The sequence below is a fragment of the Halichoeres trimaculatus genome, unplaced genomic scaffold (genome assembly GCF_033239565.1).
Source record: "Halichoeres trimaculatus isolate MK-OKI-2021-1 unplaced genomic scaffold, fHalTri1.1 fHalTri1_scaffold_13, whole genome shotgun sequence".
Classification (NCBI taxonomy): domain Eukaryota; kingdom Metazoa; phylum Chordata; class Actinopteri; order Labriformes; family Labridae; genus Halichoeres; species Halichoeres trimaculatus.
The window spans coordinates 19,065,096-19,092,309 of NW_027437191.1; the positions used below are offsets into that span (position 1 = coordinate 19,065,096).

General features: G+C 39.4%; 1 protein-coding gene across 1 annotated transcript in view; it reads right to left on the reverse strand.

Moving 5' to 3' along the window:
• Positions 1-222: 222 nt before the first annotated feature.
• Positions 223-27,214, reverse strand: part of kcnk3a (potassium channel, subfamily K, member 3a) — a 42,383-nt gene continuing 15,391 nt past the window's right edge. Inside the window, exon 2 of the mRNA XM_074685200.1 lies at positions 223-3,741. Coding sequence (XP_074541301.1) covers positions 2,822-3,741 — 920 coding nt within the window. The 3' untranslated portion in view covers positions 223-2,821. The remainder of the gene's footprint in view (positions 3,742-27,214) is intronic.

The following is a 27,214-nucleotide window of genomic DNA, read 5'->3' on the forward strand; positions in this document are numbered from 1 at the left end:
CATAATGCCCCAATTTTAAATTTTGTTCCATTTTTTTGTCCCTTTGGACCAATCAAACACAAACTTTTAGGCAAGTACAGTTGACACCCACAAATAAAAATACTTCAATGAACAAACTGTTGCTGAATTAAATAATATTTTATTTGACTAAAGGAAAAAAACAACATATTAAATGTATAGCCACACATAGTTGACTGCAGTCCCTCTTCAGTTCATGAGGGATGCTAAACATTAGTAACAGGCATGTTGCAGTTCATAAAATGTTCCAGTGGAAACAAAAAGTAAATATGACTCTAATGAGTTTAATAATGTTGACACAAACCTACTGAAGTTAAATAAAAAAAATAAATTAAACAATGACTATTTATGACAACACCTTCAGAGGGTCTAAAGCGAGAGCAGACACTGCATGAAGACCTCAGTTGGTTGAATCAAGTGTGTTCGGGGCTGGAGCAAAGACCCCCTAAGTGCATGAGGTGTGAACTCTGAGACTATTTATTAGTCAGGTTTACTGCAACTATTGTCAATTATTAATAACACACACACATATATAATTATGTACAGACAAACATATCAGACTGATAACACAAGAAAGAATTACATAGAGTGTAATATACAAAAATGAAACAAACAGTGACTTTTTTTAAAATAAAAACTAAAATAAAATTGTTCACTGAATTCCAATGTCACAGAGAACAAACAGCTTTTTAAGGTGCAGCAGTGAGTATGATATGGATCTCTGCGTCAGTGTGCTCTTAGTTAAACTATCAAGGTCAAGATGAGCTCTATTGAAACTTCCAAACTGACTGTTTGAAAGAAGCAGACAGGCTCGTAGTGCGCCCTATGGCTCACCTGATTTATTACCCTAATTAATAAGTCTGAGGTCAAAACAATACATTTCAAGTGGTTAAATTAAGATGAGTAATTGATAACACTGGCTGCTGTTACTTCCTTGTGACTGTCCTTTTCCTAGCAAAGGACACTTAAAACAATGCCTTGTTTAGCACTCAGGTTTGGTCCCAAAAGAAGCTGTTTTTTTTCTTTTGGTATGTGCATTTTGTTTACAGCTTGTATGTGGCTAGCAAAAGTCAAATAGGTTTATTAAGAAAGATACTTTAAGATGAAATATGCTAGATGGAGCTGCCGTTAGCTAATAACTAAGAGTAGGCTTTCTGATAACCTAATGTATTGGTAACCTTGCACATCAGAAACAATGGGTTTACTTTGAAATGTAATGTCTTTCTTTCTTTCTTTCTTTCTTTCTTTCTTTCTTTCTTTCTTTCTTTCTTTCTTTCTTTCTTTCTTTCTTTCTTTTTTGGCAACATCTACTTCTTTGTGTTACTTTATGTGAAAGCAAGTAAGTAAAGTTAAAGTAAGTATAAAGAAAATCATTGTGGTTTTCAAAATACAGCAGTGAGGTCTGACAGGGTTTACAAAGGGAGTCCTAGTGGTCAGAGACAGTGTCAAAACTTCATCCCAACAAGCCCTCTAAAGCCGCGTTTCCACCAAGCAGGCCGGTTCAGTTCGTCTCGGTACGGCGCGCATTTTGTGGTGTTTCCACTGACTTATCCCGGGACGTATCCCCAAAAACCGAGACGAGCCGGCCGACTTTTTTGGGACCCTTCTGTATGGGTGCCAGACTGAACCGATCCGCTCTCTGAAGGTGGAGCAACACACTGCAGACCGTTGATTGGTCAAAAGAATCGTCACTTACCCCGACAGCGGCTGCATTTCTCCTGGCGGCACACAGACTTCTCTGAAACGAAGCTTGATTGCACTTTGTATCAAAGAGCTAAATGTCAACCACCGAGAGGATGAAATGCTGTATGTCTTCAATCTTTGCCCTTTGTTTGTGTTGCATTTTTCTTCTTTGTTGGATTTATTAGGTAGGGTAAACTGGGCTGCTACGGCATCACGCTATTGTTGAATAGCTGCGGCTTTCGGCATCCAGCTTACACGCCGCCTACCACGAGAGGGCACAGTTTGCTGTGGAAACGCAAACACGGTCAGGCTTAACTGTACCAAACCATCCCAGACTGTACTGAACTGACCCGGACTACTTGGTGGAAACGTGGCTTATAGCTTCTGATCCTTGACGCAGACACCAGGGCCAAACCCACTGAGTCCACCCCCACCAACACAATCAGGCCTTAACTGTGTGTCATCAATATGACTTTCATTTAAATAGACAAAATATGAAGCACATTGATAAGGTTCAGCTTGAACCTGAACATCAGTCACAGAAACAAATGAAAAGACAGATTATTTTTTCCCCTCAAACTTTCACTGAAAAAATAGGTTTTCCCTTAAGAAGAGCAGGTCAAATATACACTTTTGTTGAGGTGAGTCTTGTATTTACAGAGATTCCTTAAAGACAAGGAAGTGGAATTAAGAATATTCAATAAAATATCTCTTGGTGGGGTATTATGTACAGTATAGAAACCCCAGTCTGTCTCAAAAACGTCTCACAGTGTATTTGTCCCTTTTTGTCATATGAACAGGAAAATGACTGAATTCACCTTTATGGTGTTACATATTTGAATTCAGAGATGCACATAGCTTCATGTGTTTTTCTGTTATGTATTTCAACAGTAACAGTGACAAAGTTTGCTTCCTCTCAAACACCCATGAGCATGATCTCTCAGATACTGAAGTGATGAATTCAGTCCTTTCACTGTTTGTGCTGAGCTCCTACAAGTTAAAAACACTGCTGCATCCCGCAGGCTCTTCAGGGCCCAAAATAACAAACGTCAGGAGTCCTGCCTCACCGCATGTTTGAACACAAGTAGGACTTGTCTGTAAAGCATGACGTCCACTTGTTTTAGATGGAGCTCCTCCGTTTATTGAGTCTCCTATAGGTGCTGATGCTTTGCAGACCAGTAGATACTGAGCTAATGCCAGAGTGGCGCTGCAGGCTGCACACACAGCCGTTCGAGTGCAGAGGGTTGGAAAAGGCCTCCCCCTGCTCCATGTAGGTATCAGAGTTTGAGAGGTCACGTGGGATGATCATGGGTATGGAGTATTGCAGCTTCTCTCGACTCTTGTACCACAGACAGGAGCACATGGATTGGAAGTGCAGAACTTCAGCGTAAACATTACGCAGACCTCTGCTTGCTGCCCCTCCACCACTGCCTCCAACCCCGCCTCCTCCTCCACACCCAGATGGCGTTGAGGAGGTGGAGGCTGGATCTACAGAGCAATGGATATGTCCCCCAGCCTGACCGTTATGTGCAAGAAGAGCCCTCTGCTCGGCATCCCTTTTCTCATCCTCAGAGTTCATGGTCATGAACCTCAGCACAGCTAAGTTGAGGAAGGCTCCAATCACAGCGAGGCCAGTTAGGATGTAGATGAAGCTGAAGGCCACGTAATCTGGCTGTATCTGCAGCGCTTGGCCCTTCTGTAGTGCCACATAGTCTCCAAAACCGATAGTGGTGAGTGTGATAAAACAGTAGTAGAAAGCGTGGAAGAAGCTCCATCCTTCAAAGTGCGAGAAGGCCAAGGCTCCAACGCACAGTGTGCTCATGCAGGATATGAAGCCAATGGACACCATGTTGGCCATGGAGACCTCGGTGCGCCTCATGCCAAGGCGTTTCTTTAAACGATGAAGCAGGTACCTGACGAAGGTGTTGATCCGCTCACCCACACTCTGGAACATGACCAAGGTGAGAGGGATACCCAGGAGAGCGTAGAGCATGCAGAACACTTTCCCTCCATCTGTGCTGGGTGCTGCATGGCCATATCCTGAGGGGAACAAGAAGAGAGGGGTTTTTACTGGAGTAGAACTGCATAAATCTACAGAGCAGAGGACAGGGGCCTGAGAATGGAAGACTCTGTGGCTGAGAGCGATGATCAAACCTGAATGAGACTGATTGAAATGATTTGTATTCATTGAGCAGCACTTCTGGTGAATTCAAAGACTCTTCATTTCACAGCGTCAGAAAGCAATTGAAAATGAGACTGCACAGCAGTGTGGCAGCAGAAATGACCAAGTATTGATGTCAGGTATGGGAGACACAGCTTGAATAATTCATTGACAACCCTCCCAGCAGAGTGGCTCTGGCTAATGAGTGCATTTGCACCTAATTAGTCCTCTACTTTTTTCCAGATCAAGTAAACATAAAAGGCTGCAGATATCTGTCTTTATTTTGTCCACGCAATTAAATCTCTTTTTGTCTGACAGTCTTTTGAGTCTTCAGATTTTTAAAACCCTTAAAGCACAATAGATAAAGCTGTGGTGTGTTTGGTGTGTGACCCTCTGAAACTTTAGAAGAGGACTTTGAAATACCAACTAACAGCCAGTTTCACAAAGGGCCTGATTATTCAGCGCGCACAACTGCAGAGCTCCTGGGTTTCAGGGTGGATTTGTTCTTCCTTCCAGCACACGTCAACTGAAGCGTCAACCTTTTATTTATACCGTCATCTTTTCCTTTTTATTGTTCCAAAGGCTGAAGTGCACTCCCGTGCAGCATCATCTACAATCTATCCCCCTTCATGTGGACCTGTTGCACACAGGAGCTGTGGGATGACGTGCGTGATAATAAAGAGATCAGCAAATGGAAAAGGTTGACCAACAGTTTGAATGTAATTACTGAGAGAGTTGATTTAATTCTGTGGGCTCTGGTTTTATTGTCACGCTGATCCGTGCCGTAGAGCCATCTGTCTGTCTGGTGCCAAATCTGTTTAAAGCTCTCCCAATTGTGCCGCCGAAAATGAGAGCCATTAAAGGTGATATATCTCCTCATGGAAGAACAGACCCCATGCCAAGCAGAGAGAGACGTTTACCTTCTTAGTGGTGTTGTCTGATGGTCTCATGTCGTTTTGATGACAAAAATATGACTAATGGGACTCTGTTGTGATTAGGGCAAAATTTATAACTGCTCATTCGACCAAAGAGATACATTACCGGTCCAATTAATTGCTTTAAAATGGGCTTAGTATCCACAGATCGTCCTCCCAACTTTTTCTTTTTGTAAGGCAAAGGCTACCTCCTGTGCCCTGTCTGATGAACTCAATTAGGCATTTAGCATCACACCTGTGAGACATGGATAATTAAACTATTCTTAAAGGCCCCATATTATGCAAAAATCACTTTAAGTCTTTTAGTGAAATTTGTGGGTCTTTGCTTTCCTCCCAGCCCACAAGATGTGATATTTAACGGCAAAACCTGTACTTAGTAGTGCTTGTGAATGTAAAATCCTGACGTAAAACAAGCTGTTTGGATTTTGGGGATTTGTCTACGTCAGTGATTTCCTTTTTTGACCAATCACGAGCAAGTCTGACCTGATTGGTCTACCGGAGCAACAAACCCTGAACCCCCTCCCTGCCCACTCTCCAGCCGAGGGGTGGAGAATGCCAAAGTTGAAGATCCATCACTGCTTTGTTTTTGGCTGTAAACAGCCACATAGTTCCGTGCACAAACTTCCCATCTCAGAAGACGACAAGACTAAGTGGCTAGAGTTTATTAATCAAGGAAATGTTCCAGCTACACTCAGTAAAACTGTGCATGTGTGTGCTAGTTACTTCACAGCCGACTGCTTTTCCAACTTTGGACAGTACAACAGAGGGCTAGCAAATAGACTGGTCCTGAATCCAGTGCTGTGTGCTGTGGAGCGGATGTGAGAGCTTTTCTTCAGTGTCACCCCTGTCTCTGTGTTAGCTTCAGGATGCTAACTTTAGCTGCGGTCAGCCTGTTGTTTTATCCTGTAATGTTACGGTGAACGAGCTTTGCTGTTTTCTAAACATTGTGCACTTGGAGCTCGTGTCGCCGCTCTCAGTGACGCAGAAGAGCGGGGCGGTATCAGCGGTGGCTCATTTACATATGAAGGTCACGCCCACTAAATCAGACCGCTCTGAACAGAGGGGCTATGAGAGCCTAGAAACAATGCTGCTGTGCTTGATTTATTGGGTTTTTGGACCAAAACATGTTACTACCATTTCATTAAGACATCAATGATCCACATTAAACTGCAGAAAAGGAGCATAATATGGGACCTTTAAATTCTCTATTTCAATTCTTAGATGGTAACTCAAATCTTTTTACCTGTAATGCTTGCTCTTCTTGTTTCAACAGTGTATTCCTTAACCCCATCTGTAAGAACAATTCTCCTTCACTCAAAGCTAAAGACTTCTACTTTCTAAAACCATCTTCAAATACTTAAAGGGGCTTCCACTTTTTGATTGTTAGATGAAGCTATTTGTAGCTCATTGTCAAAAAAGAGATTTCAAATAATCAAAATATCTGTACGTATTTTTTTCTTTTTCAACCTCTGTTGTTTGTATGTCGGCATAAAGAATTCAAATGTTTTTGCTAGCTTTGAGTTTTAGCAAACAGTAAACTGTAGCCTTTGTTCTCAGGTACAACATTTTAACAATTTGAGATATTCCTACCTGCTTTTTTTCCATGAGCTACTTGTAAATTATCATTCCAGCAGTCACCCAGTTCTCAAGAAAGCCAAGCTAACAGTAAGCATTTACTGTTTTTGCGTTAAGCTAACAATAGCTTTAGCTACTACTGCCGTAACATGTTTCATCTGACAACACTGAGAACCGAAGAAGTATTTGAACAGTTCACCCAAACATTTCAGCTGCCTCTTTCAAGTTTACCCCTTTCTCTTAATAACACTGGTCCCAACAGACAGATTTCTATGACTTTTAGCTAGCTAAAGTTTGTTGATTACAAGCACTAGCTACATGGCTGCACTAACACTTCACTCTACAAATGATAACATTTCAAATAATTTCAGTCATGTCTACTCTATCTTTTCTTACCTGAATTTCATTATTACTTTCAGCATTACACATCGGTTGTCATTTATTACACACCTCTCAAGCAATGCCACAGCAAATATTACAATCCTAAATTTCATTTACTCAAACCTTGCTCAAGTGATTCAGACTCTACTTTCTGTTAAATGTGGGGAGTAAAAACGTGGTTTGATACACTTTGTACAGTAAGAGCAGTACAGTGTGTTCAGGTGGGCACAGACGCTGAGCTTCTGGCCTGTCAGGGTCTGTTAGCAGCAGGACGGCATCCGGACGACTAAAGTGACAGCATCACTCATCACCAGCAGACGCAGGAGCCACAGGCGACAAGGCTGGTAGTCCCACTGCTGTGAAAGAGTGGAGGCTAGCATGACAAGCTCATCCTCCCCTCCTCCCTCAGCCTCTCCTGCTCGCCACAGATGTGACAAAGTTATCATGAGACAGGATGGGTCCATGAACAGTCTGCTCAGGCACAAAGGAAGAAGCCAACGGGGCCACTGGGGTGTGTTTACTTGCTCTCAGCAGGAGAAATGCGCATCCTCACTGCACACTGTTTGAAACTGAACACATGCTGCTGTTACTATCTGCACATATTTGATGGAAAAAATATACATAACATGAGACATGTGAAAAATTATACGTTATCAGCTTTTACACAAGCTAACTGTAACTCCTCTCGATTTATTCAAGGATTGTCACAAGAGTGTGCTCATTAATGACCTTGCAGAAACCCTTTGCTAATTGTTGTTTATTGTTATTCCTGTGATTATCATTTAAAAGACAACTTGAAAATTGTATGAAGCCTTTGAAGAATTATTAGGCAAAACCAACAAACATGGAAAGCTTGAAAATGTCAACAGAACACAGGTGCACCACACTCTAAACCCTTATTCCCTCCTCACTGCTGCCTCTCATTTGGGAATCCTAATTCGCAGCCACTCATCTTAGCTTAAGCCTCTTGCAACAGGCTAATAGTTATTCTTCAAATCATTTCAGCAACAGGATAAATATTCCTCCATGGTGCCTTTGCCATTTTTCAAAAGCTACCAAGATTTTCGAAATCGAAATCGAAATCGAAATCGAAATCGAAATCGAATTCGAAATTCCAAATTTAAACTCTTATACTCAGTACTTACAAGTGTGGTTTCAGGGAATAATTTACAGTAAAAACAATACCTTATTTACCTTTTTTGTGGTTTGAATATCATGCAATGGATTGATTGAGTAAAAGGTTTTTTTGTTGCATTTAGGGTAGAAATTCTTTAGCTGTGGCTAGAAAAATGTTGTGTCATGATCTAACAGTAACCTTTAGCCACTGACAACCAGGGCTTGTGTCCATTAACCACTTTTTTCAAGTGGCCCTGGCACTGCCCATTGTCTATACCAAGGGTCTTCAACCTGCAGCTCTGGGGCCTCATGCGGGTCTTTGACTCCTTTGCAGTGGCTCCTTGTAGCTTTAAAAAAAAAAAAATGAAATAATGAATGTTTGTTGTTCTTACAGAGGCTATTGAGGATTGCAGACTTTGACACTTCATAAGATATTGCATTATTTATTTTAATTGTTGAACTAAATATGCATCACCTCTTGCAGTAAAGCTTTCTTTTTTTTGCAAATTTTTTGTAACTTTTTTCCCAATTTATTAACTTTCTTTTTTTCCCCTTTTTTAATTCCATAATTAGTGAAGATTTTGCTACTTTAATTTTTTTAATTACTGCATTTTTTTGCAAATTATTAAAATTCCATATTTTAGAAAAATAATGCAACTTTTTGTATTTTCATTGTTTTCAATGTAGCAAAGTTTTGGAATTACAGTTTTTATTTTTATTTTTGCAAATTTTTCAAAAACATTTTTTTTTTATTTCAAATTTTTGCACATTTTTATGTTTTTTTTAATGTAACTTATTAAATGTCTTAAATTTTTACAAATTTATAAAATTATGATGTTAGATTTTTTCCTTTTTTTGTTATTGCAAATTTATTGAAAATAAAAAACATTACATGTACAATTTATTAACACAAAAACTTCTTGTTTATAAAACTATTCACTAGATATTTCAACACATTTTGTCTTTATTGTGAAGATAAAGTAGATTTTGTAGCTCCTGAATGACTTTAAACCAGGTAAGCCAAGGAAAATGGCTCTTATGGAAGTAAAGGTTGCAGACCTCTGGTCTATACAATGCAATATAATATAAATCAGCTCAGCATTTTCAGAACTCAGCGTTTCAAGTGTAAGTGTAAACGTGCTCTTACAGTTTTAAAACTATGAAAATCTGGTAACTACACCACATTCAACAATGCCACTTCAACCTCACTAACAAATCATTTTTTTACAAAAGGGTGGAACTTCCAAGGTAGACTTTATCAACAGCTGGAAAAAAACAACTCTTTTTTAAAAAGGTACAAATTTCAGGTCCAGGGCTGCTCATGCTACAGCAGAGGAGTAAGAGATGCTCTAGCATGGAGGTTGTGGGCACTGCTATAGCAAAGTTCATCATCAGTGGACACAGGCCCTGAATCAGAATAACTAAATTGGGACGTTGAGCTCAAACTTTATTATACTTAATGCAGCCATAAAATAAATGTATTTACTTGAAAACTTCCTTGTATAAAAATAATTCCATTATCACAATGCCACCCAGTGTTCTTTTTTGCATGGGAAGAAGTGACAGATGAGGCGCACACATAGGGCATGGCTACTCTGGCACCCACTCTGGTGTTACAGCACTAATTACTAATTAGGTAGAGATAAAAACAGGCTTTAAAAATACATGAAAGACTGGCACAATGTGCCTGTAAGGGCTCTGGTTCTCTGTTACTCTATTAAATTTTCATTGATTACCAGGAACAATTTGTTCTCACCAACAGGATAAGGAGCACAGCCTATTTGTCAACCACATCACCTCACTTCAGATGGTGGATTTATCAAGAGCTAATATATCAGGAAGTAGCTGAAAAATAGAATAAAAGAGAGGCTTAATGAAACCTATGTGAACAACAAGCAAAAAGGTGAAATCATGTAGGAGTTCAGTCCCACAGTCCCTCAAGCAGGACTGGGATTACAACTCATGTTATGAAATATAACATGTTGTATTTACATATACTACATCCAGCAGTAGGTCTCCATGGAGGCCTCTCAGGCCCCTGGAGAAGAAACTTCAGTATGTGGACTGTGGTAACAGAAATGCTGGCAGCAGAATCTCTCTCTGGGCTTTACTGGTGACTGATATTGTCCTCAGACATCTCAGCACCCTGGAGACCAGCCAGAGCAACACTGCAGAATATGGTGCCGGGTTTCACTCCATACTGAGAGATAGGGCTGTAAACAGAAACCGAGTGGATTCTGTTGACTTTAAATAATTAGAGCAGGTTCATGAAAGAAGTGTGATTAATTACCACATCATTTATAAAGTGTTTGCTTTTAGGTATTAAAGGGACAAGATTTTTTACTTCAGGATAATGGCAAAAAAAAAAACTATTTTCTTTCTTTCTTTCTTTCTTTCTTTCTTTCTTTCTTTCTTTCTTTCTTTCTTTCTTTCTTTCTTTCTTTCTTTCTTTTCCAACATGCGTAAATGATGATCAGTAAATTCAGGATATTACTTGAATATAACTGAAAGGTTAGCCAGCCGATAATTTTTTTCTTTTTTCTTTTGGCTGATTTTACCTGACTCCTTTTGGCAGATTGCTATGCTAACAGTTACGGTGCCTTTGAATGGGATCCTGTTCTCTGTGTTCATGTGAAATGATAATATGAGTGCCCCCACGCTTATCGTATTCATGAAAATGTGAGTCGAATTTTTCTGAAAGTCTGGGTTCATATGTTGTGGCATGTCTGAGGTCATTCTCGTAAATGTAGCCAATGGAATCCAGTTTCTAAAAAATACATTATGTTTTGGTGTAACTGTCAGGATTAGTAGTTAGAGGAGCGAAAATAGCTAGTATTAACTAGAGAGCAGCTTGTACATCTCAGTTGATCTGCTTGATGGACCAAGAGATGCTATGACAACTTTTTATCTTTATTGTGAACTTTGTTTTCTTTTTTGTGTTCCTCCACAGTGTGTTTTATAGCAAAAAAAAAAAAAAAAAAAAAGATTGTACAAATGAAATTAAGAAAAAAAAACTTCTTGTTGCATTTCCTGTCAGAAAGCAAGGACAATGATTGAACTTTTGTCAAGCATGTTGCTGTTCCCTCGCAATGGTGTTCCTACTTGTATAGGACTGGAACTCCAAGCCTTTCATGCACACAACTCCACTATGACAATAACAGACCAGTACTTTAAAGGATTGACTAATCACAACAAAGTACTTCAAACAGCTGTGTAACAGTGTAATTTTTCCAAGCAAAAAGCTACATTGAGTTAAAATAAGAGGGTAGCATCCTCTTCAATTTCTTTCAAAGTTGAACCTAAAGCACTTCCCGAGTGTAAATATCACCAAACCAAAGTAAACACACCAGGCAAACGATATTGACATTAACAGTGTGGAGTTATATTGAATCCCAACACTGTAACATTGCCTAAGATACAACCAATCCATTATTGGCCAGCAGTATAAATAAAACAAAGTTAAAAAGAGGGAACCACACCAACCCGCAGGATAACCAAACATAAATGAAGCAGTTACTTTAAACTGTTGTGAATTCCCTGCTGCTTGCAAAGCCGTTATCAAGGAGTGGATACACTAAGAGACACAACATTTGATCACATCAGACTACATAGTATTAGTAATAAAGTTCTGAAAGGAAATAATACCTTTGTGAAGACTTCATTAAAATTGACACATGTAGTAAAAGCCTGTATCTCTATGATTCATGCAATATTTATTTCACAGGTGAAAACTTCCACTGAAGCAAAGTCACTGGTGTGGGTTTGATATTTTATGTCTCTAAGACAGGGGTGGCCAACCTGCAGCTCGTGAGCCACATGTGGCTCTCCGCCTTTCGGTGTGTGTGGCTCTTCGATTCAGCCATAAATGTATGTATGTATGTATGTATGTATACATGAAGAGTTGATTTGCAAAAACAGATAACTCAGTTTTTAAAAAGAAAAGTTTTCAAAAGAAACAGCTGTGGCGTATAGTGGTTTCTGCAACAAAACATGAGCTTCGATCCGGTTCCCAACAGGAGATATCGGCATTGCACCAAAATGGATTTCAGCTTTGTAAACAATGCAATACAAAGAGTAAATCACAAGCATCAGCTCATTTTTTTTCCAAAATGGCGTTTATCTGTTTTTGCAAATGAACTCTTCATATATATATATGTATATATATATATATATATATATATATATATATATATATATATATATATATATATATATATATATATATATATATATATATATATAATTAGACAAAGAGAGAGAGAGATATCTATATCTATATATATATATATATATATATATCTATATCTATATCTATATCTATATCTATATATATATATATATATATATATATATATATATATATATATATATATATATATATATATATATATATATATACATATATATATATATATATATTTATATATATGCCAACGTTGGGCTCAATATTGATTAATACTCGGGCGATGAGATTGGGCCGATATTTAAGTTTCAGTTTCTTTTCTCTACACTTGCTCTCCTCAATCATGCATGTGCTCATAATTGTCTATCTATCTATCCATTTAGTAGATAGATAGATAGATAGATAGATAGATAGATAGATAGATAGATAGATAGATAGATAGATAGATAGATCGATCGATCCATGGAACTTTGTCTCTTCTGCAGTAAATCTCGCTTTGAAAATTGGAAATGTATTGATTTTCATTTTTTGTTATTTCCTTTATGTGTGAGAGGAAGTGTGTTTGTAAGACCATGTGTGTGATGTGGCTCTTTGTAGTACCATGGTAATTTTTGTGGCTCTTGGTCTCTGACTGGTCGGCCACCCCTGCTCTAAGAGGTTAAAACTGTCATCCATAGCCCTGTAGCAGCCAGTAAACAAATTCCCTCTGAAATGCTGGAGTGTGCTCAGAGGTGCTACGCACAACAACAATATTCAGCCATACATGGTCAGCCTAGTTTTTCTTTGTACAGGTGCCGTGACGTAACTCTTATCTGAATTTACGCCATCCCGGCCATACCACACAGATTGGAGAACACCATGTGCAAATAAACATAAACGTCTGTGTTGTGTGTTTGGTACAGGCTGTCTTTGAGCAGCAACCCACTCTTCTTCCCAGCATGCTTTCACCTCCAGCTGTGTCTGACCAAAGATACCATTACACGACCCCCACAAACTGTAACTCTTGTTCACTTCAAGGCATCAAGCGTTTCTGTAGATAACACCCAGAGATGTTACGTCAAAAAATTTCTTTTATCCTGCATTTCCCACGAGTTTTGTCTCATCCCTGTGTAGAACATGGCCCCGGAGACCCCATCAATTCTCCGTCACAGACACCCCAAACTCCAGATGACCCCATGGTTGTTTATCTCAGCACTTAAACATAGGCTCTTCTACACCCTCTTCCCTCCATTACTGTGTTCAGCTTAAGACTCTGCTGACAGCTCAGAAAAAGGGATGGCTTTGTTTATTTCAGTGAATTGTAAGAAAGCCTTTTCTGTTGGTTGAAAAACTTGACTTGTTTATTTATCTGCGATAGTGCCATCAGTAAATCAAGTCAATTTTGGCTAAGATTATGAGTACAGCTTAAAAATAGACATTTTGTTTGTGTAACACAAATTACTAAGCTTTTGAAAGCCAGTATAAATGAGTCATATGACACGGAAAACGAAGATGCAGTGTGTTGGTTTTGGCTTTAGTTTGTGAATGAAAGAGATATCAAAGACAGGTTTAAGTGGACAGTTCAGGGAAATGGGTTTTAGAGGGCCAAGTGTGTTTCAAGAAAAGCTCAAAAATTGTCTTTAACATCAGAGTATCAGATGCAAACTGACTTAAATGACTCATGTAGCACTGAAAATAGTCATTAGGAAATGAACATCTGCTTAACTTTGCGGCATCTTGAGTGATTTTTTTGTTTTGTTTTGTTTTGTTTTTGGTCAGGTACGACAACACCTGTGGTCAAAACAGAATTTCCCAACTCTTTTCAGGTTTGGTTGTGGATGTTTTTATCCATTTATCTCCATATTTCTCCTGCTTGATTTTCAAATTCAAATGTAAAAAATAAATAAATAAAAATTCAGCTTGATAGATTCGTTGCCTTCAAAAATGCAAAAGGAAAAATAGCTACAAGCATCAATGAACGGGCCTTGAGCTATAAACATTGTTGTGTGGCGCATTATAGATCTGGGCAAAAAATTGGTAACCCAGCCACATTTTGTTGCTGCCCTGGTGTCTTAATAAGAGAACGCAGAGTTTTTTTTTGACACAACATGAACAGTGAGCATATTTGTTCTGCATCCTTAAGCTTTTCAGTAACATCAGTCTCATTAACTTGGTGTATCCAGAAGTGTTTTAGGGTCTGCTATGCCACAGAGCATCTAAAAGTTGCCTTTACAGGTCAGAGAAAAGAGGGTGAGGGGAGGAGAATCAGAGGTGTAGGATGTGAGGATACAAGCTTTCATACTGAATATCTCTCAATGTTGGGCACTGCAGTGAGGCCAACTTCATTTAAACATAGCAACATCATCAGAATTCAATAATAAAGTAAAATTTGAGAATGCTGTAAAATTAAGAAAAGCAAAGTACCAACTGTGTAGTGGTGTTTTTTTTTCCGTTTTTTTTTTTTTTTTTTTTTTTTGCTGTTTGTTTGGGGTCATAACAAGATAAGAAAGAAAGATTGTTATTGGATTCTTAGTTCGTTATTCAGTGGCGGGCTGGGACTGAAAAACAGTCTGGGACTTCGACTCGGCCCGGCCCACAACAACGGAACATGTCAGTAGACCAGCAACACTCCCTCCCCCGGCAGCACCAGCCATTCTGGTATTCTCCAGAACGTCAAGATGACCAGTCCACCCCTGACGTCATTAACTTAAAAAAACAACACTCCCACTACCGGCCGGTTAGGGTCTGAAATAGACCAGCCGTTCAGGAAAAGTCCTGAATTTCCCGATGGCCAGCCCGCCCCTGTCGCTATTAAAAGGTAGATTTTCCAGTACTTGAAGGGCTGGGGGTTCAATCTGCTCCTTCTGTGTAACACATTAAAATATCCTTGAGCAAGACACAACCCCATCATTCATACTACAGTCTTGCATTGGACTAACTTTATCTGGGAAGTGTGTGTTTGAATGTGTGACCAATATGCGTTGTTAAGTGTTTGGAATAAAGTGTTTAAACAACACATTCCATCTATGATGCAGTAAAACAGACACAAGTTGTTAGAGACTGCAGAAAAAATATGATCTTTTCAGAATATTTAGGATTAACTTTGTTATATCTGTACTTAAAATGATGTTAACTTTGTCAACTTGCACATTATTCAGCTGTGGCTGTCAGCACACTGCAAAATAGTCTGAGTAATCTCTCTAATCAAACTTTCATTATTCGCTCTGACAGTGAAACACAAGCCTGTTCAGCCTGAACCAGAGAGAGAGAGGAAAAGTGAGGGAAACGTGATGTATTCATCACAAGCAAACTGATGCATTGCCAGGGGAAACAGCACGTTGGCAAAGCGTCTGTCTGGGTTCACTTTAACTCGGTTACCCCTGCGTGGGCTCCAATTCTGGCCTGGGAGCATGTGCTGTTGTCCGGCTTGCAGCTGAGACCCAAAGACTGAGGCATCACAAGCCTGCAGGACAAAGTGACCAGCAGTTAGACTGGAGCTGTGACTCTGCTGGCAGTGAGCTGTGTGTACCTGTGCTGGAGAAAAGCCTTTCATCGCCACACAATACACCCACATTATCCACTAAAGTATTTTAATATCCATCAAACTCTCTGCCTGTGTGTGTCCAACCATTCAAGTCCTCTGTTTTGCTTTTGCTGTGAAAAAAAATCCCTACTAGGGTTTATTTCCAAAAGTACTCATTGGGTTCCTTTTTAGGGGAAACCTTGGCAGGCCGTAGTTTTCCATGAGGTCAGTAAGCAAGGCATTCCAGGCAGAGTGTGAGATCTGTGGGAGGGTTGGCTAATTAAATAAATCTCCTGATTTATGTACCTGATACACGGTTGATACGGTTTAGTGCTAAGACTCAAAACACAGCTGGACTGAAAACTGATTCACTTTCACAGATACTGCAGTAAAATGAGGAGGAGGGGGAGGAGTGGCAGAAGATAAGACAAGCCAGTATAAAACAAAAAGGGAATATCTGTGGGAAAATCATACATTCAAAAAGAGCAAACAAAAGCTATGGCAGGTAATTTTTGATATTTGGTCACTGCTAATGGAGGATTTCTTTGTAGCTTTCAGGGGGTCAACTCATGCCTCTGCTTTAAGTGGATAATTTGGGATCTGTGTGCGTGGGCATGATGGGAAAGCAAGTCAGGGAAAGTTAGAACATGATGTCTAACAAGATAAATACATTTGAAATAGAGTAAGTCCTTGTCGTCACAGTTGACTCAGTGCTGAAGTACCTGCCCTAAACCCCCAGGAATGGTAACACATTAAGACCAATGAGAGTACTGACCTGATTTCTGACTAACGCTCTCTGTATGTACACTATTCTGGTAACCATTTCAAGCAATTCCCAGTCAGGGATACATGTTTTCCAGAAAGTACACGGTAACATTTTGTTGTAGCTTAATCACTTTGATATGATTTGCCAAGCCACTTGTTCAGCCATTGAACTACACACGTTGCTAGTGAAAGACCATGAAAAAGTTACTATGAAGAGATCATAGTAGCTCAAGCCCATTCAATCCTGTGACATTTTGAAGTAATAATTTCAGCTTAGAATGGTAAAACTGTTACATGCAGCTAAAAATAACAGATCAGTGATAGTGAGTCAAAAATCGCACTTAGAAATAACAGTTTGATTGGCTGGCTGAAGCGGGTCTGTCCAATTTGGGGCCCGCAGCCCAAATTTGGCCAAGTGATTTTTTTTTAGCCTGTTGCACGTTTACATTTTTGTTAAATATATTTTTTAAATCAATGTAAATTAATGTAGATACAGCAGTCATTATTAGGTAAAAGTCCAAAGCAGGTGCCCAGTTTTATTACTATGCTTACCTTAAAAGGATGGAACATGCACTATTTGGAGCATGCTGTGTCCCATGTTGATTAGGTTTTATTGCACCAAATGTCTCTGAAGACATAGGCCTATTATTTGTGCCATATGAATATTCAGTAACTTTGTGCTGTGAAATACAGTAAAGAAATGTGTTTTCATTTCACCCTGATTCATCTTTGGCCCTTCACTGAAAAGAATTTGGGCCCCCCTGGGCTAAAGTCAGCATTGGCCAAAAGTGAGGAAAAGCTAAAGGTGAGGTTAGCTAAACATGGAGATTGGCTTAAAGTGAGGATGAGCTAAAAGTAAAGATTAGCAACAAGTTGTAAATAAATAATTAAAAGAACAAGGTTACCATTGAAGAATTTGCAGTCAAAATTACTCCAAATTTAATGGTTAATATTCCTTGTTTTGTTAATTTAGCAGCTGTAACATTTTTACATCACATGGTTATGTTAATTAGATAAACAAAAACACTAAGCGGTATGGGGGATAAAAAGAGTTGTAAGATTAGCTTAAAGTGTTGGGAAAGTAAGAGAACAGCCATAGCTGACTTACTAGATACATGTCAGCTTAATACCAGTAACATTTGTCAGAGATTAACAGCTGATATAGCTTCAAAGATGGAGCACAGGTGAAAAAGCTTCAAGTTAAAGCAAAAGAGTTAGCTTCAAGTTACGGAGTTATTTAAACGTATGAAAAATAAAGTGACGTAAAAGGGTTTAAAATGTGTCTGATTAAAACACAGGATAAATAGTGTATGTCAGAGGGTAAGTGACTATATATGGTAAGAATAGCTAGATTACTATTAGTTTAAATGATAACTAGAGATTAAGTTTTTTAACTTCTTCAAAAGTACAGAGTGAAAGGTTAAACAGCTACATAGAAGTTGTTCAGTTAACAAACAGTTAGCCCATCAAGCTAACTCCGAATGGTAGCACTTTTAATGCAAAAGCGACCAAACTTAACTTTGTATGAAAGGTAAAATTGTTTTAGTTGTGCAATTTTATTCAAGTGATAGAGCTGGATCAACACCCAGTTTGAATCTCAAGAAGAAGAAAATAAAGTTTTGGTGTTAATGAAGAACTTCTTGACATGTCTGGGGGTACATCAGACAAACTGTCTGGGAAGCACTTGCCTAGAGTTCAGTAAGCATAATTAGTCACAGATGTCGCTGCTGATGATGGGGGTGAGAATGACGAGGATAAATTTCTGCGGAGTATAAAAAGAGCTGAGACACACTTACATCTAGGCTAGGAACTGGGCCAAGTGTGAATCAGGAGACGTCTGCAAAAATTCACACACTATTAACTGCCTTTGGTCCATCTGCACTCCAAAAAACATTTAGTTTGGCCACATGTGACCGTAAGCAGACAGCAGAGCATAAACAATGTTTTGTGGTTGTTAATCATGACATATTTAAAGGGAGGCTCTGGTTCAAGAGCTAAATTTAAAGAAAACATAGTCCAGCTTGGTCCCTTTGTTGCAATTTTGCCATGCCTTGACACAGTTCTCCATAGGTTACCTTGTGATTTCTGTAATTGGGATTCCAGCTGGCTAATGTTTTATTCAGCTAAATGCTCCTTTTAAAAATAGCTGCTGCATGTCTCGCTATCTCACTTCTCTTCTTAAGTCTTTTCCCTCACTCACATTTATTTTCCATGAAGATCTGACATTCCACCCTCCTCTCCCTCCACTTCTCTGTCCTCTTAGTCTCACTCTTTATTTGCAGCATGCACAGCTCAGGCACCTGCCTCTGACACCTGATTCCACTGATATATATGCACACGCTCTCCACCCTGTTCAGCTGCTCTCAGGGAGCAGATGCTGTCCTAAACTGACATGTGCTGGTACAAGGGAAGCATACTTTGACTGGAACACAGAGCACGCGGATCAGTTTACTCAGGAAAAGGGAGAGTATGGAAAAACTCTGGATTAAATAAGAGGACAGACAAACAATGATAAACATCAGGGTCAGGTTGCAGTCATAACTTTAATTTGACAATGGGACCAGAAACTGACTTTCTGAGCTAGAAACTGGGCTAATAAGCTAAGTGCTAGGGTCTGTACTAAGGTCTAACTTATCTTTTGAGCGTGTTTCCATACAAGGAAAAATCCTGCATATTGTAGGCCTAATATTAACCACAACCAAAAAGAGTAAAGAAGAATTTGTTTACATGTTTCCACCCATGAAAGTGCTGGATTACCTTCAGGAATCTGTTAAGCTTTGTTTTGACTTGAAGTTAAAATGAGGAGATCAAATTAAACAGTGTTGTAGATATTCTTACTCCAAGGAATAGGAGCTGATATTTACCTTACAAGCAAGGAGAAGAAGATGTGTCCATACTTTGCAAACCATTACAAACACTCTCTCAAAAAGCTTGTGTGTGTGTGTGTGTGTGTGTGTGTGTGTGTGTGTGTGTGTGTGTGTGTGTGTGTGTGTGTGTGTGTGTGTGTGTGTGTGTGTGTGTGTGTGTGTGTGTGTGTGTGTGTGTGTGTGTGTGTGTGTGTGGTCCTTTGACAACGACTCTCTTCAAGAGCTCTAAGTGCCCATCAACATTGTCTGACTCAACCACGTTGTAAAGCTATCGGATGACATGTCATGTGTTGCATGAGGCTAATGCTAGCACCTGACTAAATGGCCTGATGCAATTAAATGGAGTAATGGATCTTATAATAACCTGGCATGAACCCCTAGCTGCACTACCTGCTGTTACTCATCCTCTTCAGAGCTGAACCACATTTTTGTACACTTTCTCATTTGATGCAGTACTAACAGAGCAACCTGAATAAATAACAAGAGGAGAAATTTAACTAAATGCAGTTTCTCAAAAAAGGGAGCTGTCTTTCACAACAAGTACTGAATGCCTCTATTGAAATCCCTTTATCAAAAGTTCCTGGAACTGTAAAGCTGAACCTTTATTTCTCTCCCTTTCTCTCTCTCTCTCTCTCTCTCTCTTTATATATATTTATTCATATTTCTATAAATCCATTTCAATAATCTTCAGAAATGGGTTAGACTAGAAACAGGATTGGTACTTGTTAGAAGAAAAACTGCATCTAACAGTACATTTTAAACAAGGAAAATAAGCGAATTAACAAAATAAATAATGATAGAACAGTGAATAGGTTCAGCACACAGCAAAATGGCATGATGAACTTATTCTTTTAAAAAAAATTGGCTTTATAGCATTTTGGAAAAGAAAATGGTCAAGGAAGTGGATAAATGGCTAATGAATAAAGCAGCTTAAACTGCATTCAGCTAATAAGCTGATAAGTCAGATATTTACATTCTCCAAGCTTTAACAGTGCGACATGACATTGGCCATTTGGTAACCTTCCACCCTGAGATTACCATAGTTAACCAAATTTTCACACAAATATTATTCTTTGCAGGGATCTCACTTTCACCTCAAGTGCTTCCACTGACTGCCAACAGGGATGAAGGCTGTAATCTCTATTTCTTAATTACCTGTAGCTCCATTTCTGTCTGCTGCTGGGTTGTTGCATTGCAATAGACACATAGCTGTCAGTTTAGTTTTGTGGGTTGCTGTTGCCACTGTAAATTAGGTATATTTATCAGTGATACATGTTTTCCCTAAGCGTGTTATAAGGCACTGTACATGCAACATTTGCAATGAGGACTGATTGCTGCAGCTCAGCCATCTTGCATGCTATAACTCTGTCCAAACTTGCTGAATGACCACCCAGTTTTAATTGGTCTCCTTGTCACCTTGGTGAGGTAACCACAGCCTCGGGCATCCCATATGGCAGGAGCGGGCAGGGAGAAGAGGAGAGCATCAGCTCCACCTCCGCTCAATCTGCAGGTTTCACCTCACCAGACTGGGTCAGTGTGAACAGCAAGTCCATCCATAGCTTATTTTTTAACCTACTTGGGAAACTAGACATGGTTTGTGTCATTGGCAGTGTGACTTTGAAGGGATTATTTTATTTGTATCATAAGAATGGAATTTAAAATGTAATATTCATTTGTATGAATCTTTAGAATTACACAGTTTTGTCAGGAAAGTGTGTACCCGGCAACTTTTGTTTCAAAACTGTCTGCCATTCAGCAACTCTGACAATCAGGGAAGGGGAATGCCCACAGTGTTTTAGATTGGGTGACTCAATTTGGGCATATGTGCCTCTCTCTATGAATCTCTGCTGAGGAAAATAAAATAAAGAAATAAAAAATGACTGGATAGGAGTCTGTATTGTGGTTTTAAGTCTTGTTTGCTTCTGTTGGTCAGAAAAAGATAATGGTATGAATTCAGGTCATTTTTAAAACTTGTTGAAACTCCTCACAGATTTGTTAAACCACAGAGCATCAAAGTAGATTTGACATCTTGTGTGGTCAATGATTCAAAGCACAGAACCCAAAGACCATAACTGACACTTGTATTGATGCAAAGTCACTCACTGGTGTTGGGTAGTAATAAAATATAATATCTTTGATATTACTCAAAGGGTTTAGAATTGGGCTTGACTTTAATTGGACTGTGTGTTTTTCAGAGTAAAAGATTCTATTATTAGTTTGCATCCATAAAGTAATTTATTAAATGGATTAAGATGAGTATTCTCAAGGGGACATACTTCACTATAACGATGGGAATGAACAATTTTAATATACCCATGACCACAAACAAGAAGTGTTTGTCATTGTTATGATTTGTTGCAAATTATGTAATCACGCCATTAATATCGTTATGTAAGAACTTGGACTGCAGCACTACTTCATTCAAGGGCATGTTTTTTATCATTTTTTCTTGTTTAAATCCTTTAATTTGACGACATGAATATTATGACATGAGACTGGTTGTGAAGATTGTTTACGGTGCCTAAAATCTGGATATTAAGATCAAATGATTAGCTAAGACAGGGAAAGATAATTTAGTTTACACACTTTGTTAAAGGAGAAAGCAGATGATTTTTGAATTAATATTCCACACTTTTTCTGAAAATAAGAGGACAGTACTCGTCTTGATGTCACTCATAGTGTTGCACCGACAAGAGACATAAAAAGAGGAAGTGTCAGGAATAGCACAAAGAGCCTGGGAGAGAATTTCAAACTCTGCTGACTTTTTTAACTTCACACAGCTGGCACATCCAGGCTAGAGGCTTCTGAATGTTTCATTGTCTGTTTCGAAAAGTCACAGAAACTGTTGGACATCAAAAAAGGTGCCAGGGGATGGGTTTTTCTGATGCTGTTTGGCCATCCAAAAATCACTTTTGAAGCATCACGGCACCATCAGGCCCTCCAGTTTGTTTAAAAAAGATGACTGAGTTAACACAGACAGAGTGCCAGTGCAGATGGCTTTAGTAAAACAGCTGAACCTGACTTCACTTTTGCTGGAACACCATGCAAAACGTGCTGCTTTGGTCATCTCACATATGTACAAGTCAACATGACTTACTTTGAAATACAAACATCTGTGTAACTATCCACCTGTATTATCTGTTTTTGTTTTGTTTTTGATGCTGTTTTTCTGTTTATCTCTATACACCTTTCTTTTTCTGTCTCTCTTTTTATCCCTCATAGTTGGCAGATGGCTTTCTGCCAATGAACCTGGTTATGCCTGAGGTTTCCTATTGTTGAAGTATTTTTTTCTTTGCTATGGTTTTAAACAGTTTTTGTATTGGTGAAGTAAATTTGGATTTATTTGTATTTCTACAAAAAGTATCATGATATAACTTTTTTGTATCTTTTTAATGAAATTATTTTTGACGGTGAACATGTGTTATGTCTTTAAAATCTGTTCATTCATTCCTCTGCATTACAAGCAGTGATGACAGGTCAGCACATCAATAGCTGCGTTTCCATTACACTTTGTCACAAAATAAAAGTAATATTTCTGAAGTTTCAATGGAGAACAATTTCGCCTTGTGGGTGTTTCCATTACGACCAGAATTGCACACAACTTAGTAAAACAGTAAAACATAATGTCTGTCTGGACACTGCACTCATGATGATGCCGATTCATGAACGTTATTGTTTTTATTCACTGCTCAAACTGTCGGCCGTGATCACGCTAACTCAAAACAGGCACGAACAAAACACTGAATGAAAATCATCATCTCCAGGTCACATACTGTCACTCATGCACACAGACCTCCGCCCTCCCTCCTGCTGCTCTCTGACGCGCTCACAGCCGTCCTGCCAGAGTCTGTTTGTGTGGCAGTGGACACGTACAAGGAGGTGAGGGAGGTGGGTTGTTATGACAACATGACATTTTTGCGAAAAAGGTGTTTCCATTGCACTTTTGCGAGAAACTTCAATATCAAAACTTCAAAACTTCTGAAAAACCACCTCAATTTAAGCGTTTTTTCGAAAATGTGGTGTTTTCATTACCATTTTTTTTATACTGCGTTTTTTCATTTTGTGCATTTCTAGGTGTAATGGAATAGAATAGAATAGAATAGAATAGAAAATACTTTATTTATCCCCGAGGGGAAATTCAGGAGTCACCGCAGCAATCAAGAAAACAAAAGTAGGAAAGAGTATAGAAAGTGCAAAAAAGTCCATAAGAAATTAGATGACGTCATCCCGTCCACCACTCGTCCACCACTCTCCAGCCCAGCCAGTCTCCACCTCCACAGGGTCCAGGACTGAGCCTCCCCAGCAGTCTGTTCAGTCTCTGTCTCCTGGATCCTGTCTGCTCACAGCAGGCGAAGCTCCTCCAATGTGGCGCCAGCTAATATCACAATCATAATATCACATCATGATATTAATCCTATTGAATCGTGACTTTTGTGTCCCAGGACTGATATTTCATAGCCTCTGTATTGCAATGTGTATTGTGGCATCTGTTTTATCATATGTATAACAGAGTAGCCTCTGTATCCCACTATTGCCTTTGTGTCACAATACATACAGTATCTTACTGGGGGCCTGTAATGACAGATGTAACATAAAATTGCTTCTTTAAAAAGAAAAAATGTTTTATAGCCTCTATATTGTGTTATGTATCATGGCCTCTGTATTGCAATATTAACATGGCCCTGGTATCACAACAGAATTGTACTGTATTGTGATATGTATCCATATCCTCTAACCTTCTCACCACACTTCTCAAATTAGTCACAATACTTTCTTCTTGGTCACCAAGTTTCGAATGAAAGCAATAAACAGGAATTGTAGATTTGTCCGATATTGAAGATATCATAAATTGTATAAAAAAAATGGACGCCCGCTTGCTCGGCTCGAAGTGAGGTCTCCACAAAAACTGCTCCCCCTGGTGACTGGCTGCGGTATAGGTTAAAAAAATCCGTCTTTCCAGCCATTCCAGATCGGCTGTGGTCAAACTTTAAAAAATTAATTCTCCTTGTAGAAATTTTTCTTACGTCTGATTGTTGTGGTGATTTGAAGATATCATTTGGCTGTCTTGTATTCAAGTCCTCTTTTTTCCTGACAAGTTTCGTTTTCATTAGTTTTACGAGATTAAAAACAGGGTTTTACCTAACATTTAATGATGACTGACAGCTGCCGTTCTCGTGTATTTTTTTCGGGGATTGTAAAATATGTCTGGAGGTAGAGTCAAGAAGTGATTAGACTCTTGAAAGAAAAAAAAATTATTACTTTTGTCACCCAGCTCCACTCAGATTCTCCCAGAATCCCTCATCGTTTCTACTGCGCAGACTCTGGCTGCACTTGCTACCAATGGCTGCGCCTGTGATGGGGGTATTTTGGCTTCAAAACCGTACGATGGTAAATGGCGGAGCCACACTGTCCACAGTCTAAGAGATATTGAGTAAACGTGAAATTATTTTCTCTGAAGAAGGTTTTTTACAAGCACAAAGCATAGAAGTGGCAGCCATGCTGTTATTAGTATTATTGTCAAAATAACAATGCTAAAAATGTATCTATCACCATTCAGATTACTTCTGCACTCACGGTTTAAAATGCCATGACCAATAAGTACTCCGGCACTGTTTTTTTCACCACCATGTGCTTTGGGAGCAGACACAAAATGCTGACAGCTGCGCTATTAGGATTATTCTGGAGGGAACAGGTTAGCAGCCTGTTGTTTCAGCCTGAGGGTCTCACTGTTTTTTTTTTTTTGTATGGATATTAAATATGTCCTCATAAGCTCACACTCTGACTGCAGCGCTCAGGGCCAAACTAACCTCACCTATCAAAGTTACTGCTATCATCATTACCCCGCAGTGTGTGACAGCGCATTTCATCCAGGTTGGCTGGTTGGGAGATTAAGCAGACGCTGGGAACAAATTGGAAAACAAATACCCCTGAGAGACAGAATATATGTCAGGCGAGCTGCAGACACTTGGCAAACATCCGGACAAATCATTCAAGTGCTTTATGCCAGTTAGCGTAAAAGCTAACACAACAACACAGCTAAGTATCAACACAGTACTTTGACTCTGGAGTCCAGGAATTCTTTGAGCCCTGAGGGGACGGTGAGTTGTGAGAGTATGACTCCAGGTTGTTATGATAGGCAAACATAAACACACAGGACATGTTCCACACTGCCGAGAAGCCGGCAATGCTTGATGGGGAAAGTTTTCTTTATGGCACATGCACTGTAAGTACTGAGGCAGAGAAGCTACTGAAGCTCCACCGTCTCTTGGGGAGACAGCTCAGTGCTGTGGGCAGAGATTCAACACTCAGCCTGCTGGTTTAAACCCCCCTTCACTCCCAACTCACAGAGAAATGTGTGTTAGAGCTGCGTTTCATGACACTGGGTGCTCCTCAGGGAGACTGTCACTGGTGGCGTTGTGTGACGAGATGGGTTTCAGCTTTTTATAGCAGCAGAGTAAAGCTGTTTGGTTGTTTTGCCCCAGAATGTTGAGCTTTAACTGATATTTTAATTAATTTTACAAGTCAGAGAAACTGAAACTGATAATTTTTTTATGTTTTTGCTTTTATATTCACAGATAAGTGTTATCAGTCTGGGGGTTCTGTTGTCACTCTCGCTGTTTGTTTTCACTTTGCAATTGTATATACTGCACATCTCCACTGTGTCTCTGTACAATAATAATGTTTATTGAAGAGGTTCAAAGGAACACACTGATAACGCTCTATAAACATAAAAATGTAGATATAATAAGCTTCTCCCCTTGGTATTCAGACATTTCTCGACAAAATAAACGCTGACAGTTAGTGTCCCATTGTTAGGTTGTACAACACATGTTGCAACCAAGAGTAATCAAGCTGAGATCAACAGAAATCCTCTTCATGTCTTAATTCAATTTCAGATCATGCTTTTCAAATTTAAAGGTCCCATATTATGCAAAAATCACTTTATTAAGTCTTTTAGTGAAATTTGTGGGTCTTTGGCTATCTCCCAGCCCACAAAATGTGATATTTAATGACAAAACCTGTATTTAGTAGTGCTTGTGTATGTAAAATCCTGACCTAAAACAAGCTGTTTGGATTTTGGGGATTTGCTGACGTCAGCGATTCCCTTTTTTTTCACCAATCAGGAGCAAGTCTGACCTGATTGGTCCACTGGAGCAGATAACCCCGAAGCCCCTCCCCACTGCAGGGAGGAGAATGCAAAACTTGGAGAGCCATCACTGCTTTGTTTTTGGCTGTAAGCAGCCACATAGTTCCATGCACAAGCTTCCGATCTCGGAAGAAGACAAGACTAAGTGGCTAGAGTTTATTTATGAGGAAAATGTGCCAGCTACACTCAGTAAAACTGTGCATGTGTGTGCTAGTCACTTCATGGCCGACTGCTTTTCCAACTTTGGACAGCACAACAGAGGGCTAGCAAATAGACTGGTCCTGAATCCAGGCACATTACCAACCATCCACCGACAAACCTCGGACCCAGGAAATGTGAGTATTTTAAATGCTGTGTGCTGTGGAGCAGATGTAAGAGCTTTTCCTCAGTGTCCCCCCGTCTCTGTGTTAGCTTCAGAATGCTAACTGTAGCTCGGTTAGCCTGTTGTTTTAGCCTGTAATGTTACGGTAAACGAGCTTCGCTGTTTTCTAAACATTGTGCACTCGGAGCTCGTGGCACCTCTCTCAGTGACGCAGAAGAGCGGGGTGGTATCAGCGGTGGCTCATTTACATATGAAGGTCACGCCCACTAAATCAGACCGTTCTGAACAGAGGGGCTATGAGAGCCTGGAAACAATGCTGCTGTGCTTGATTTATTAGCTTTTTGGACCAAAACATCATTGATTCATACTAAACTGCAGAAAAGGGGCATAATAAGGGACCTTTAACATGCTCATGCTCAAATTCAGTTTCTAGTGGCACAAATTTCAGCCCATACTCCATTACCAAGAAACAGAAATCATGTCGGGTGAGACACTATCAACTTTGTCATTGACTGTGGTGATAGACACATTTGTTCTTTGAGGTGTTATTTCCAGTCCT